The 17,680-nt window shown below is 39.5% G+C and overlaps 1 protein-coding gene across 1 annotated transcript in view; it reads right to left on the reverse strand.

Moving 5' to 3' along the window:
* Positions 1-17,680, reverse strand: part of LOC132398577 (potassium voltage-gated channel subfamily KQT member 1-like) — a 526,812-nt gene that overhangs the window by 431,333 nt on the left and 77,799 nt on the right. Inside the window, exons 5-7 of the mRNA XM_059978218.1 lie at positions 7,202-7,328; positions 5,491-5,569; positions 1,799-1,895 (exon numbers count right to left, since the gene is read on the reverse strand). Of these exons, the coding sequence (XP_059834201.1) occupies positions 1,799-1,895; positions 5,491-5,569; positions 7,202-7,328 (303 nt within the window). The remainder of the gene's footprint in view (positions 1-1,798; positions 1,896-5,490; positions 5,570-7,201; positions 7,329-17,680) is intronic.

Below are 17,680 nucleotides of genomic sequence, written 5' to 3' on the forward strand. Positions count from 1 at the left end.
GGCATGTCAACAAATACACTCAAAAACTTCTACTGATGTACCATGCAGAGCATTCTGACAGGCTGCATCACCATCTGGCATGGGGGGGGGGGGCTACTGCACAGAAGAAAGAAGCTGCAGAAGGTTGTAAATCTAGTCAGCTCCATCTTGGGTACTAGCTACAAAGTACCCAGGACATCTTCAGGGAGCGGTGTCTCAGAAAGTCAGCATCCATTATTAAGGACCTCCAGCATCCAGGGCATGCCCTTTTCTCACTGTTACCATCAGGTAGGAGGTACAGAAGCCTGAAGGCACACACTCAGCGATTCAGGAACAGCTTCTTCCCCTCTGCCATCTGATTCCTAAATGGACATTGAACCCTTGGATGCTACCCTACTTTTTGTTTAATAAACAGTATTTCTGATTTTTCAACAGTTTTAATCTATTCAATACACATATACTGTAATTGATTGATTTATTTATTATTGTTAATATTTTATTTTTTCTTCGCTGCTAGATTATGTACTGTATTGAACTGCTGCTGCGAAATTAACAAATTTCACATCACATGCCGGTCATAATAAACCTGAGTCTGATTCTGATTATTGCAAATAATTGAAATACTAATATGCTAAAAGTAAAACTGTTGGATAGTATTTAAAAAAGTTTAAATAAACTTCATTATTCTTTTTTCCGTACTTGCCATTTTGGGAAACATTCCAATGAATTGGAATTCTGCCCCTTCACCAGGGTTGACTGACAGTTTCATACCGAACAACTGTTCGGCATAATTCTGGGAAGATGGCAAATTCCAGTAAGATCGCAGCAGTTTCTACGGGATCAACAAAGGGTACTAGTGTTCTTTGTAAACTTATTTTTTAAGATCGCAAGATCCTGCTAGATATTAAGGATTTAAAGTACTGCAGGTCTACCCCATCAGCGAGTTGCTCGTTGGTGGAGAAAACAAAGGAGCTGGACCTGGTGCAGATTGTGCTACTGCTTGATTTCAGAGAGGCATCGGAGTAGTCAGTGCAGTCAAATATTGAGTGATCATCTTAGTCATTTTTCTTGTGATTGTGAGAACCTTTTGGACATCGTTAATGTGGAATGGTGCAAGTGTGATTCACTGATTTATTGGCAGGTGGCAGAGGAGAGGCGTGGCCTTGACCATAGCAAGGACTAGGCCTCAACCTATGGTGTCACCTGCTTACAGCTGCCAGAGAAAGGTGTCAGAGCTGATCCACTGGGGCTAGAGTGACACGGTGTCCAGGCTGCAGTCAATGCTACCACCCCTTGTTTTCACTCGGCAGAAGACAAGCTGTATTGTGGCAGACAGTAGATTTCTACAGCATTCATGGCCTCAGAGTCCAGACTATTTTTTTGTTGTGTGGCAGTATTTTACTGATCTTACATGTGCTTGCTATCTCGTATGTGCTATGTGTGCACTATGCTGTGTGTAACTGTTGGCACTGTATTTTGCACCTTGGTCCAGAGTAGTACTGTCCCATTTGGCTGTATTTCTGAGTATTCATGTACGGTTGAATGACAACCAAATCTGAATTGAATTGAGTAATGCCAGGAAATTCTAGCAAATCAGGGCCCCGCATTTGTGCTCTTTTGTGCAGTACAGCAAGGGAGAAAACTTGTGGATCAACTGGCATCTATCCATCAGCTTTGGATCTCGGACTTACTTATCAAGGAGCAGCTAAATGCTGGCAGTTCCTTTTAGAACTACAGGCCAAATTCGACCTAAATATTTTGTCACTCAAAGTCAGGGCTGAATAGATGGCTTCCCCTCTTGCTGAAAACAGTGGCGTACCTGCCGATGAATGAATACGACAGATCCCAAAAGTCTCCAAGTACCACCTTGCCGGTCCACATGCAGCATCCTTAAGATCTGAAGGAAACGAATACCCCTGAAAAATAAACAAAACAGAAATGACTTTGTGAGGAAAGCTAAAAGAATGAAAATACTTTTCCATTTTCCTTGTAACCAACAATTTTCTTTCAGTTACATCCTTCATTTGAAGGATCATTTGATTTACATTTCATTTATGTATATGGAGCATCTATCTTTAGCAAACATGCTATCTGCTTTGGTCACAAAGTTTTGCTTAATTTGCACCACCATTCCAGCTTTGCCCAATCTTTACACTTGTTTTTCTATCCTTAATACACCCAGGTGCATTTTGACAAGAGTTAAAACCAAATTCGAAAGAAGATCAGAGCTCTCACACTCAAATAGTATAAAATCTTTGCAGTTCATGGCTATCACCAGGATAGTTATGATTAGGATAGGTATCATTGCAATAACTATAATTACTATTTTACTTATTTCCTCTTAAGACCAAAGCAATAGTTCTGACAGACAATGAATCAACCAAGAACTTTTCATCCAACTTCAAATTTATGACCTGACCATCTAAGTCATATTCATTTGGATAAAATACCATTATTAAAATTTTAAACTCAAGAGATTCTGCAGATCCTGGAAATCATGAGTAACACACACAAAATGCTGTAGGAATTCAGAAAGGAAGTCAGAATCAACACTTCAGGCCAAGACCCTATATCAAGACCAGAAAGGAACGAAGAACAGGACAAAATAAGAAGGTGGGAGGAGGGAAAGGAGGAAAAACTAGAAGGTGATAGGTGAAGGGGAAGGTAGATGGGTGGTGGAGCAGGAATAACTTCTGGTAATTTCTCTCCTTTCTCCCTCCTCTCTTTTTTCATTCCCCATTCTAGTGCCCTCTTACCCCTTCTCTTTTCCTCACCTGCCCACTACCTTCCTCTGGTGTCCTTCCTCCTTCCCTTTCTCCCATTGTCCGCTCTCCTCTCCTATCAAATTCCTTCTTCAGCCCTTTAACTTGTCCACTTATCATCTCCCAACTTCTCAATTCATCCCCCCCCCTCACCCACCTATCTTCCGACTTACCTGGTTTCACCTATCACCTTCCAGATTGTACTCTTTCCCCTTGCGTCCCCAGCTTTTTATTTTAGTTTATCCTTTCCAGTCCTGATGAAGGGTCTCAACCCGAAATGTTGATTCTTTATTCTTTTCCACTGATGCCTCCTGACCAGCTGAGCATTTTGTGTATTTATTAAAATTTCATGTATTAAGAAAAAAAATTAGAATTCTCCCTTTGAAATCTTATTTTATATTCCAATGTTATTCCCATCAATGTTCCAACTTTCTATCAGTAAATCTGGTACGGCTGGAGGAAAGTAATTTTTCTGAGTTTAAAAAGAAAGAATTCTTAGATTTCTTCTTTAAGAAGTTGCCTTAAATTGTTAGATGCTGACTTCCAGTCCTTATTGTAACAATTTTTGAAATTTGCTCAAAGATATTTTCTCCAGATATAGAAAGGGATAATGGACTGAGATTCAGGTGTAAAGGAGAATGAAATAATTGTTACTCAGGATTTGATGCAGCACCAAAATACACAATTAAAGAACACAATAATAAAAAAACACAATAAATATAAATACATAAGATAGCTTACATATACATCAATTGATATAAGCTATATAAGATAGCTTATGTGAAGTGACACCACACACAGGAGTGTCTGTACACAAGGTGACTCTGAAAGGAAATGATAAAGTTGGGGGCACGTAGTGGTGGGTTGATGGGTGAAAGTTGATCAGCTTTTCTGCTTGGGGAAATTAACTGTTTTTGAGTTTAGTTTTTGCTGCTGTGGATGCTACCTAGCCTCCTTCCTGATGGGAGACAGACAAATAGTCCATGAGCAATTTGGGTTCTCTTTCTAATATTGCTGGCTTTTTTCTGGCACCTTTCTGTCTGCATGTCCTTGATGGTGCATAGGCTGTACCAATGATGCATTGGCAGTTTTGATTACCCTGTTGTCGAGCCTTCCTGCCAGCTGAGGTGCAGTTTCCATACCATGCTGTGATGCAGCATGTTAGAATGCTTTGTGCTGTGCATCTATGGAAAGTCATGAGTATTGATATGCATAGTCCAGCTCCCTTCTGCCTCCTCAGAAAGCAGAGAGATCGGAGAGCTTTCTTGACTGTGCAGGATGCGTTCTGGGACCATGAGAGGTTGTGTGTGATGTGCACCCCCAGGAATTTGAAACTGTTTGCAGAGGGGTAAAGAGGGGTGTGAGTTCTCCTGAAGTCAATAACCATCTCTTTTGGCTTGTTGACATTGACCAAGAGATGATTTACCTGGCACCAAGGCCTTGAGCTCTTCTACTTCCTCTCTGTAGCGTGTCTCATCATAAGGGATAAAAGCTGATATACCTTAAAATATTACTGCTTAAAAGTTGTTAATACCATTTAAGGGAAAACAGAATTAAATTTTAATAAAATATTATTAATGCTGGCTGTCTGCACGTTGTCATGTAATGCATGGATGTAAGTTAATCCATACAAAGGTGATGTAATACATTCTGTCTTATGTAACACTGGCCAGGCATATACAGTAAAAGGAAGATTAATGCATGGAGGGAACATGAGGTTCAGGTTCAGAGCTCCCTGAAAACGGTGGGCTTTACTTACAAGGAGATATTGCATAGGATGGGATTGTAGGAGAGTGAGAGCATGTTTTTGTAGAGGCTCATAAAATTATGAGAGACATTGAAAAAGTGGGCAGTCACAGTTTTTTGTCAAAATTCTGAGGGGCATTTTATTGTACACATAGGGTGGTGATTCTATGCAACCGGTTTCCAGAGGAGGTGGTAAAGGCAGGTACAATCGAAGCATTTGGATCGGTACAAGGATAAGAATGGAATAGAGGAATAGAAGGATTTGGGATTGGTGTAGACAAGCCTTTTATTCATCAAGACCAAGTCATACTGTAGGGGTCATTTCTATGTTGTGTGACTCTATGATGTGTACATGCATCAGCTTTTCTCTCTTCCTGTTGCTGCTCAAAAATGAAATATCATTCTTTTAGAAACCCAATGAAATTCTACAACAGAATTCAACTAATAAACAAATTCAAAGAAAAATTATAGACTTGTATTCTTTTGAGTGCGAGACTTTTCAGCAACCCTCACTCGCCCTGTCATAAACAGTGCTACACAGAAAAACAAAAATGCACATGATGTGAAATAAATTAAGTCAAGCTTTCAATTAAACAACCAAATTTTGGCCTATTGCAAAAACAAAATACATTATCAAAATGTTGCATTCTGAAGAACTCATTCAGTTAAACATGGAAACTGGACATTTCAGAAGTCTGAATTTACCTATTATTTTGCAAAACCATGCTTTACACACCCTTTATCATTGAATCAGAGCACAGAGTTTTCAAGTACACCCCAAAATATTTGCTGATTAATTAAGTTCAAAATCTTGCTGCAATAAAGTTTTATAATGTTAACAAAACTTGTTCTGAATTAAAGTCTATTGCAAGTTTTACAACTGCATCAATTGTTCATTTACTCTAGATTTTCTGGCTTCTACAAATTAATTGGTCCAATGGAGATACACAATTTCTTTCTGTGCCCTTCATTCAATTTACATTGTAGAGCTACGCTGCAATACCTGATAGCAGAAGTCGCAAACACTTGGCCATTTGATCCAACGCTGAGAACTATGATGGATGCAATCACTACAATCAGATCTGCAAGTCAAAAAAAGCAGACATGCAAGTTAAGTTTCAGAAGTAGGATGATAAAGACGTAATTCTTCACTTTTCAAAGCAACATCCATAGAGATCATTGCATTGGTAGTAAACATTCAAAACTTACAGCTGAAACCATTTTCAAACAGCATACAAATGTTTGCTTTACAACAACTCGCTGTTACGAAAGACCTACATAAGTTACCTGTTCTTGCTAACAGAAGGTGTTTTCACTGTTACAAAAAAAGGCAGCGTGTGCGCCCTGAGCAGTTCCTCCCCTGGAACTGCATTCTAGCTGGCATTGCTTACACATGTGTCTGTGAGCAGCAGTAATTTATTTCAATCTATTTTGTGCATCCGTTACCAAGATGAGTTCTAAGGTTTTGGAAAAGCCTAAACGAGCGCATAAGGGTGTTACACTTAGCATAAAACTAGACATAATTAAGCATTTCAATCATGGTGAACAAAGTAAGGACATAGTGAGTTTGGCTAAGCAGGCTGGGTTTGTGGAAGCTGACAAAAGTGATGTTGAAGAGGTTTTGGCATTTCATGACCAAGAACTGACAGATGAAGAGCTGATGAAGAGGAAAGGATAACAATTGAAACCAAACGCAGTAGCGAACGGCCCGAAAGTGAAGTCATCCAGGAACTGAACGTGAAGCAATTGCGATTGACAATGCTGCAATGATTGCAGAAAAGTATGACTTTAGTTTTGAAAGGGTACATAGGTTTAGGACATATTTGCAGGATGGTTTGAGTGCTTACAAAGAACTGTATGATTAAAAAATGCGCGAGGCTAAGCATTCAAGCATACTGGCGTTTTTCAAGCTTTCCACATCAGCCACAACAGACGACAAACCTCAACCTTTGACATTGAGGCAGGCAGACGTAGAAGATGACCTGTCTGCCCTGATGGAAACAGATGACAATGAGATGACGCCCCATTGTAACACCACTCCAACCTCTGACGACTCAGCCTAACACACCATCATCAGTGTGCTCACTGTCTTCCTGATTCCGGTAAGTGAAACTACACTGTATATACATTATTTCTGCTTTATATAGGTTGTGTATTTTTATGTGTTATTTGGTAGCTTCATAGCTTAAAGGTTACTGGAAAGGGTTCTTCTGCCGAGAGTGCTTGTGCTGTGTGTTTTTGCCGCGAGTGTTGCCAAGAGCACTTGCGTGAGATTTTCGCTACGGTGGACAGAGCTGCAGTGATTGCAGAAAAGTATTCCTACTTTATATAGGCTGTGTAGTTATCAGGTCATTCCTGCTTTTACTATACATTACTATTATTTTAGGTTTTATGTGTTATTTAGCATGATTTGGTAGGTTATTTTTTGGGTCTGCGAACGCTCACAAATTTTTCTCATATAAATAAATGGTAATTGCTTCTTCACTTTGCATCATCCCGGCTTATGAACCATTTCATAGGAACACTCTACCTTTGGATAGTGGGGCAGGAGTTGGTGGGGGGACACACCTGTATTTAACACCATTAAAACACTCAGATGTTCATTCAGATCTACGGGACATTTTGTTTAATGGCAACTGCCGAAACCGAAACTGACCATGATTTAAACAAATGTTAAGGCAGAACTTTCAAGAAGAAGCCCATAAAATTCTCACCTATTATTGAAATGGGTTTTCTGGCAAACCGAATCCTTCCTTTAACACCAACATATTTACTCCTGCAGCCTGCAGACCATAGCCGGACGATATATTCAGCTCCAAAAAATACCACTAATACAATTTCCTAAATAGAGAAAGAATAAACTGCTAAGAATGGATTGATGTTTCTGCATAAAGTTGATGATAATTACAATAATGGATAAATGTTTAGAATATTTTTAGGACACATTAGCAAAGTTAGCAAGTTCAAATTGAAGTACATATTGCCACTGGAGAAGTGTTAGAGTCATGAAGTTACACAGCTCAGAAGCAGGCCTTTCTTCACTAGATCCAAGCCAACCATCAAATATCCATTTACCTTAATTCTCCCAAAGATCCATTTTGTTGAATCCCTCATTCTACAATCGACTACACAAAACTCCTGCAATGCAGTCAAAAACTGAAGCATGCAAGGAAACCCACACAGTCACAGCAACAGCGTGCAAAACCCATAAAGACAGTATGAAACAGACCTAGGTTGTTTGAGATACGGGGCAGCAGCCCTACTAGCTCTACCACTGTGCTGTCTATACAGTCATTTTTCTGTGACTAAATTTCTTCAATATCATCCTCAAACATAATTCTAAGATCTTTATTTAATTCCAGTCCATGCAGAGTGTAATTTAGTATGATGCAATCCATTTCAAGAATTTTTAAACTTCAGTGAAATTAAATGAGCTCTCCTTTTACTTATCGTTCAACTTCTTATTTTCCTTTGAAATTGTTTAAATTCATTTTCTTCTGTAGTTGATTTCTTGGTTTTCTTAACCTTTATTTTTGTTCCATTCTTTTGGTGCTGCAAGCACTTTTATTTTCTTGCTGCAGTATCTCCTTTCCTTCCATTCGATGTGTATACGGTCTAAAGATTATCAGCAGTTTTCCTACTGATGACTGTTTTGAATTTTACATGATTATTTTATTCTTGATGAGCATTGGTGTTGTTCCTCTCAGTGCTCTGTGGTATATTGGGCATCAGCCTTGCAGATCCTTTAGCATTTTTTACAAGGCTGAGTTGCTAGCTCAATGCTCAACCCAGCATGATGGAAAGCGTGCAAGGAGCCAGCCGAATTCAAACCCAGGACCACTCGCCTCAAAGTCCGGTGCAGATGCCACTACACTACCGGCCTTGATGAGCATTAGGTCACTTTTTTTTTTATTTTGCAGATTTTTAAAAAATTAAATCTATATCAGAATCACCTTTTTTTGCCTGTGAAACATAACAGAATTGTTTGAGGTTCGATAACAAGCATACAACACAGGACAATACCATAACAGACAACACAATAGCAATCAACAGTTTACAAGGCAAAAGTGCAAACAGCCATGGGCAATCCACAACTAGCAGAACGGTCACATGCACAAACATCAATAGTCTAGTTTAAATAAATGTGAACTTATGAACAAACTCAATAATTACCAACAGAAGAGAGAGAGAGCAGGAAAGACCAATTATCGGATGTTGTGCAGGGACAGTTAGGCTACTACAGCTGAGAGAGTTCTGTTGAGAAGCTGGATAGCTACAGGAAAGAAGCTTTGGATTAGACACAAAGTCCTGGTGGTGATGGACTTGTAGCATCCCCCTGATGGTAATTTGCTGAATAAGTGACTTCTAGAGTGGGTGGAGTCAGCAGTAATTTTTTTTTAGCTCTTTTCTTCACTCTGGCGATGAACAGGTATTCACATGTCGGTAGCTGATGGTCAATGATCTTCTCCACTGAGCAGACCACTTGCTGCGACCTGGATTTGGAGAGGAAGGAGGCAGCGGGAAATCAAACGGTGACAGAGGTGGTTGCAACACTTTAAACGATGGCTGAGTAAAATTCAACAGGTCACACCCTGAGATGTTAAGTTCCCTAAGCCGGTGTAAGAAGAACAATCTCTCCTGGACTTTCCTAGTGATGAGCTTGTCCCACTTCAATGTATTGGTAATGGTAGTCCCCAGGAATTTGAATGACTTGGCCACAGACACCATACAACCATTAACTTCCAAGAGTAGAGGGTTGTTGGCAGGTCAATCCTCATTTCCACAGTTTTGATAACATTAAGCTCCAAGTTGTTATGAGCACACCATGCTGCAAGATGGTCTACCTCTCTTTGATAGCAGGTTACATCATTATTAGAGATGAGACTAACTACAGTTACGTCATCTGCAAACTTCAGGATTATAATGAATTTGTTTGTGGAGGTACAGTCATTTGTATACAGTGAGGACAGCAGGGGTGAAAGAACACAGACCCAGGGAAAGCCTGTGCTTATTGACATTGGATTGGACAAGTAGGAGCCCAGAACATAATGCTTCCTTCCTGTCAGGAAGTTCGTAATCCACTAATAGATACTGTAGGGTACTGCTAGCTGGATTAGCTTGTTGTGGAGCGACTCCAGAACAATAGTGTTGAAGGTAGAGCTATAATCCACAAGTTCCTCATATAGGTGTTGGGAGAGTCCAAATGTTGAAGAATGTAATGAAGACACAAGTTAACAGCATCCTCAACTGAGCGATTTGCTCTATAAACAAACTGCAGAAGGTCAAGAAGGTAATGGAATTAAGTTAGGCCAACATCAAATGTGCAAATGTTACCATAACGAGTGAAGTCACAGCCTATAATCATTAAGTCCAGTGATGCTGTCTTTCTGGGGAACTAGAATGACTGCAGCAACTTTAAAAGGAAATAGTGTCTCTAATAGATTTTTATTTTACATTTCTAGACAATGCATCTTTCATGAATTCAATAATCCAAAGAGGAAGCCTATTCTTAATTATAAGCAATTTGCTTTCAGGAACATTAATAAAAGCAATGCAATTTTTTGTGTTTTTAAACTTCCAATTGACTGGTTGACAAAATAGAGCATTAACATTAATCCTTGACACACATTCATCATTCATCTAGTCCATGCCAAGACAAATAATAAAATAATGCTTGGTCAGGTTAAATAAAGGCACACAAATGAAAGAATGAATTTCAAAATCAACCTTCTGTTATTCCCAAGCATCAACACCACACCATTGTTGTTAATGCGTACAACCTGTAATAATGCACAGCAGCAGGTTGATGAAGTAATTTTAATTGCCCTCTTCAAACTTTTAAAAAGTAGTGTCAGAAAAACTACTAGTTCCAGACTTTTTTTTTAAATGAATCACATGCATATCACAATTTCTTCCTCACCAGTGGGTTAGAACCCTACCTGTTGCGATAGTAAGAAATCCAAATCACTACAACTTCTGATTCATGGTTTCAAACAGAAGCCTCTACAACTCATTTCCTCCCATAAATACTGTTCAACTCAAAGAGTTCCTCCAGGAGGAAAAATACCATTACTAAAATCTCAAGGCAAGTAGCAACGGGCAAAAAGGCAGCCTTGCTTAAAAAGAAAACTGTTTAAATATAATCAGTCCTTTCAATATCTCCAAAATAAGCAAGGTATGCTTTCTTTGAGTCAAATCAATTCAGTCTGCCTAATCACACACCTGCCTGCTGGCAGATCCTCATTGTGATGAGTCTGTGGCATTCTATCAATAAGACTTTCACAATGGAAAATATAGCTTGTGAACAAAGCTTTAAGAAATTCTGATTTTTTTAAATCTTTCTCTGTTGTCAATGGGGGTTGGTTTTGCTATTTTTTTTAAACTGGGTTCATTCGGGTTCCTAACTTTGCGACTGCCTGTAAAGCAAACAAATCTGAAGGTTATCCAATCACGAACAAGAGAAAATCTGCAGATGCTGGAAATCCAAACAACACACACAAAATGCTGGAGGAACTCAGCAGGCCAGGCGGCATCCATGAAAAAGAGTACAGTTGGCATTTTGGGCCGAGATCTTTCATCAAGGTACTATAATTTATATATTCTTTGATAAAAAAAATGCACTTTGACAGAATAAACCCTTGATAGTTGCCAATGTAATCCATCGGCAGATGCTACAATTAACTGCCATGTTTTCTGTAAGGATTTCTGCTTTAGTCACTCTAACACAACTGTAGACAATGTTCTGTCCAACATAACCTGAGAATTTATTGATATCCAATTCACATTTTGTAAACTTTACTTGCAAGTACCCTCCTGATCATTTGATTTCAAGGTGTGCCCTTCCCCTCAACCCTTCAAATGATAGAAGCCCAGAATTTGAGACAAATGGGAACACAAGTGGTGTGGCTTGTTTTAAAGCACAGTATCAATTTATTCCACCTGAAAACAATTACAAAGATTATACAGTGTTTTTTTTTAATGTGAACTGCAATTTGGTACAGGATATATGTTCCCTACCAATTTAATGCAATTTGCAAATCTGAATGCTCATATTTTGTAGGTAGGTAAATGTTTCTGTAAATCCATATTGCAAAATAATCTGTAACTCATAACTAATTTTATTTTAAGAAACCAGAAACATATATGATTTTGTGATATATCACTAAACATGTTTTGGTCTTTGTGCAATACATCACTTGTGGTGCAATAGATCACTAAAACAATACAATCAGTGACCATTTAATTAGGTACCTCCTGTATCTAATAAAATGGCCACCATGTATGTTTGTGATCTTCTGCTGCTGTAGACCATCCACTTCAAGGTTCAAAGTTCATTCATAGATGCTCTTCTGCACACCACTGTTGTAATGCATGGTTATTTGAGTTACTGTCACGTTCTTGTCAGCTTGAACCAGTCTGGCCATTCTCCTCTGACCTCTCTCATTAACAAGGTGTTTTTGCCCACTGGATGTTTTTTTTGTTTTCTCACACCATTTCCTGTAAACTCTAGAGACTTGTGCGTGAAAACCCCAGGAGATCAACAGATACTGAGATACTTAAAACACCATGTCCAGCACCAACAATCATTTCATGGTCAAAGTCTCTTGGATCTCATTTCTTCACCATTCTGATGTTCGGTCTGAACAGCAACTGAATCACTTGACCATGTCTGCTTGCTTTCATGCATTGAGTTGCTACCACATGATTGGCTGATTGAATATTTGTATTAACAAGCAGGTGTGCTGGTGTATCTAATAAACTGGCCACTATATCAAATGGTGAATATGTCTATCAAATCCAAGAGGAAATGTACTATCACAGAGATTTGGGTAATTGTTCAAATTACAGCTGTTAGCAGCAGCTCCTTAACTTTGTCAATTATCAGGCTCCAGGCTTCCTTGAAGCACAATTTAATCACTGCACAGAAGATGCCCTTTCATATGATGCATTTGTGAAGACTAATGCTTATGTAACTAACACAAATTTATTCATACAAAATGGAACATGATAGCTTTTTCAGATTTATTCATCTATCACCAAAAGGATTGTGATATACTACCACTGACAGGAGAAAATCTCAAACCTACAGCTTTCTCTCCTTTAGTGAGGCCTTCAATGTCTGTTCCAGTAAAGCCATCCATAACAGCCACGCCACTCATTTGGCTCCAGATCTCCTCAACAAAATAGAGTTTTAAAACATGCAGTATAGAACTGGCTCAGACATTCTTAAGATTTGGCTCTCCTTCGGGTTTATTTTGCTCCCTTTTAGTAAAGCCACTTAATAATTGGTATTATCTGAAAGGGCAAAGCTGACCACTGAATAATATAATCTAACAATTACCCTGCCTAAGCATACTTTGCATCTGTATTCACCTCTGACATAAAGTGTTCAAAAATGCTTTCATTACTCAGTCAGAGATCCATTGAGGACTCTGTGCTTTTTTTTCCAAACCGTGTGTGGTGAACTACATATACCTGTCTGGACACACCCCCTGCTGACTGCTCCTGTGGCTCCTCCCATAGACCCCTGTATAAAGGCGATTGAGGTCTGAGCCCGGCCTCTCAGTCTCCAGGATGTAGTATGGTGGTCAACCACTGCTTGTTCCTTCTTCCAGTCAATAAAAGCCAATATCTCGCCTTTACATCTCAGAGTGAGTTATTGATGGTGCATCACCGTGATGATTACTGGGAGACAATTATCTCCCCGAACATCCAGATAATTCCAAATTCCAACATGAACCATCTCACCAATGTCACACATGTTGATCCTTGGAACTCATTCCTATTAATCTTCTGCCTCCCATCTCCACTTCCCTGTCCATCTTGGTCCTGAACCAAATTAATCGGCCATCATTCCTTTAAAAAGGCAAAATTCACCTTGATACTTTGCCTTTACAACCACCTATCTCCAGAGTCATGTTCTTCACTCTTACCCTATCATTCTTGGAACCATCAAGTTAACTTTCCACTCCTACTGCAAGACCAAAACATACAGATCCAAAATATGGCTTTTGACATTCTTTGTGAGACAACATAACAACTTTTCTTGGTGATTCAAACTGATTTCACATTTGCTTCCACTTATATTTATCATTGAGTGATGGTATATCTGCCCACTCCACATCATCACCTTCAAATAGTATTGACATGAAGATGTCTGGAAAGTAAAACAAAAAGACACTGAGGATGCCCAAAAATTTGCAATACAAACTGAATGTGATAGAATTACTAAGGAGGCCAAGTAGCATTAACTGAAAGAAAAAAAGAATCAACGTTTCAAGTCACAGGCATTTCATCAGAACCATCTGTGATCAATCGCTAATCTACCTTGTTACACTCTGCAGAGGAGGAACACGACGATTACAAGAGAGATACTTAGATTAAATATTTACTTATCTTTCATTATGTTTACTCACTCCTCCTATAACTCATGCCCTCTAGGATCAGCAACATCCTACCTAGTAAATCTTTCAAGTTTAACCGCATCCTTCCCATTAGAGCGGGGTTTCCAAACTTTTTTTACGCTATGAATCCCTACCATTAACCGAGGGGTCTGTGGACCCCAGGTTGAGAAACCCTGCATTAGAGGGTGACCAAAACTGTACACAGTACTCCAAGTGTAGCCTTATACAATGTAACACTATGTCCCAACTCCTATACTTAATGCCCTAACTGATAAAGGCCAGTGTGCAAAAAGCCTTTTTCACCACCATGTCTACCTGTGATGTCATTTTCAGCAAAGTATGTACCTGTATCCCTAGGTCTCTCTGTTCCATTCCACTCTCTAGTGCCCTACCACTGATTGTACAAGTTCTATGCAAGTTTGACTTTCCAACTCACCTGTGTTGAAATCCATTTGCCATTCCTTGGCCCACTTCCCTAACTGATCAAGATCCCCTTGTAATTCATGACAACCTTCTTCACTATCAACGGCACCTCCTAATTCAGTGTCATCCACAAACTTACTGATCAGCCCTAATGCATTTGCTTGCAAATCATTTACATACTGTAAATAATGAATAACAAGGGTGCCAATACTGACCCCTACAGCAGACCATTGGTCACAGTCCTTCACTCTGAGAATCAAACTTCATCCGCCACCCTCGGAGCCCATTCTGAATTCAACTAAATAGCTCTCTTTGCATTTCATGGGACCTAACCTTCCAGAACAGCCTACCAAACAGGACCTTGTCAAACACCTTGCTTTAGTCCAAATAAACAACATCCACTACCTTACCCTTATCTACCCCTTTTAGCTACCTCTGACAAACTATGAAAGGTTCCTTGAGTACAACTTTCCATACACAAAGCCATGATGACAGCTCCTAATCAGATTCTATCTGTTCAAATGCTGGTAGATCCTACGACTTAGAATTGCTTCCAGTAACTTCCCCGCTATAGATGTCAGGCTGAGCATCCTGGCTTGTCATTGCTACTCTTCTTAAATACCTCCCAGTCTTCAGGAACTCCACCAGTGGCAAATGATGGAACAAATATCTCCACAAGGGCCTCTGTACTTTTTCTCTAGCTTCCCATAAAGTCTGAGAATGTACTCAGTCAGGCCCTGGGGATTTATCCATCTAAAGACCTGTAAGTCTGCAAATACCTCTGCCAGAGTGATAATGAATTTCCTCTGGAATATCTCCAGTACTTACTTTTATCTCAAGCAACCATGATTTTCTCCTCAGTAAACACAGCAAAGAAAAATATTCATTAAAATTCCCACCCATCTCCTGCACCTCAAGTCACAGATGACTCTGTTGACCACTAAAGGTGAGGGGCTACTCTCTCTATAGCCACCTTTTTAGTCTTATTATAGCTAAAAAGCTCTTGGGATTTTCCTTAACCCTACCTGCTAATCTACCCCATGCCTTTTCTTTGCACTGCTGATATCCTTCTTAAGAGTATTCATAATCTTTTATAATTATCCATTGATTCACTTATTCCCAACCTCCTAAACCCAATGTCTGCTTCCTTCCTCTCCTTGATCAGAGCTCTCATCAGCTAAGGTCCCTTAAAATAGCCAGGGTTACCCATCTCCTAAACAGTCTTAAAAGTCGATCACTTGCTGCTCATTCATTTTCTCTTCATACAAGCTTAAGTAATCAACCTCTGTTTGTCTCATTTTCCAAAATTAATTCCTCATCTTGATCTATCGGAGCAAGTTTCTGGACTGGAACTTAAATTCAGTGACCCCAAAACGAAGGTGAACTGAAGAGAATTGTGACTGTCGTCAGCTGCAGCCCAAATTGCAGCCGCAGCAAAAATGGAACGTACAATTAAAGCCTGACAAAGGTATGACTTACATTCACTACAGAAATCTAGGAAGTGCTAGAGGCACATTAATTCAGACTAAATTTGGACTTTTATGATCACTGGCAAGGGTAGTTTTGGCCCTGCTTTGTGAGTTTCCTCAAGCTTTGGCCCTTCTTCAGGTTCATATAGAAAAAAATGCTCCAAGAAAACTCAATATGCATAGAAATGCAATGACTAAAGCCTTCCTATCCACCTACAGCTGGTCCAGATTAAACCTAAGCTGTAACATGTGCAACAGCAATCTCTTGAACCTTCTCAAACTTCAATGTTCACTAACAATCGAACTTCAGAAATTCTGCATAACCAACTCTCCAACCATTCACAAGCCTGAAAGTCATCGAGGATCCCTTAAACAGCATATTTTGTAATGGTCAAAATTACAAAATATGTAGAGGATAGAGGAAAGGCTGATGAGAATGTGTCTTTCCAGCTGCTTCATATCAGATTCCAGGGGCAAATTCAATAAGAGGTCCAATATGGGGCAGCACAGTGATACACCTGCAAGGGTACCTGCCTCACAGCACCTGTGAGCTCGCCTGACCAACAGTATCATCTATGTGGAGCTTGCACATTATCCCTATAACCACATGGGTTTTATCTAGGTATTCCCATTTCTTCACACAACCCAAAGGCATGTGGGCTTATAAGAATATCAACCACTGTAAATCACACCTCATGTATAGTTGAGGGAGAATATGAGGGAGTTGGTAAAAGACAGGGAAAATAGGTCATTTGAAAAATAGGCTTGCATTTAAGGCACATGATAAAATGGGCCGTAGTCAGCATAGTTTTCTCAAGGGAAAATCTTGCCTGACAAAACTGTTGGAATTCTTTGAAGAAATAATAAGCGGGATAGACAAAGGAGAATCAGTTGATGTTGTGTAATTGGATCCTCAGAAGGCCTTTGATAAGGTGCCACCCACATGAGGCTGCTTACCAACCTATGAGCCCATGGTATTAAAGGAAAGATTTTAACATGGATAAAGCAGTGGCCAAGTGGCAAGAGGGAAAGAATGGGAATAAAAGTATCCTCATCTGGTTGGATGACTGGTGCCTGTATTGGGAACGATTCTTTTTATGTTATATGTTAGTTCCCTGGATGATGAAATTGATGGCTTTCTGGTAAAGTTTACAGACAATACATGGATAGGTGGAGGTGAAGATTGTTTTGAGGAAATAGGGCGGGCCATAGAAGGACTTAGACAGATTAGGAGGATGGACAAAGAAGTGGCAGATGGAATACAGAGTTGGGAAGTGTATGGTCATGCACTTTGTAGAAGAAATGACAAGTTTGCAGATGGTACAAAGATAAGTGGAATGGCAGGTAGAATTGAGATGCGGGAGTCTGCAAAAGGGTCAAATTGAGAGAATGGACAATGAAGTGGCAGATTGAATATAGTGTAGAGAAGTGTATGATCGTGCACTTTGGTAGAGGGAATTAAAGCATAGAATATTCTCTAAACAGGGAGAAAATTCAAAAATCAAAGGTGAAAAGGGACCTGGGAGTCCTTGTGCAGGATTCCCTATAGGTTAATTTGCATGTCAAGTATGTGGTGAGGAAGACAGATGTGATGTTAGCACGCATTTCAAGAGGACTAGAATATAAAAGCAAGGATGTAATGTTGAGGTTTTATAAAGCACTGATGAGGCCTCAGTTGGGATATTGTGAGCAGTTTTGGACCCCTTATCTTAGAAAGAATGTGCTGAAACTGGAGAGGGTTCAAAGGAGGTTCACGAAAATAATTCCAGAATTACACGGTTTGTCAAATGAAGAGCATTTAATGGCTCTGGGGCTGAATTCTCTAGGATTCAGATGTTAGGGGTTACCTAACAGAAACCTATCAAATAGTCAAAGGCCTTGATAAAGTGGATGTGGA

Source organism: Hypanus sabinus, chromosome 8, assembly GCF_030144855.1.
Source record: "Hypanus sabinus isolate sHypSab1 chromosome 8, sHypSab1.hap1, whole genome shotgun sequence".
NCBI lineage: Eukaryota > Metazoa > Chordata > Chondrichthyes > Myliobatiformes > Dasyatidae > Hypanus > Hypanus sabinus.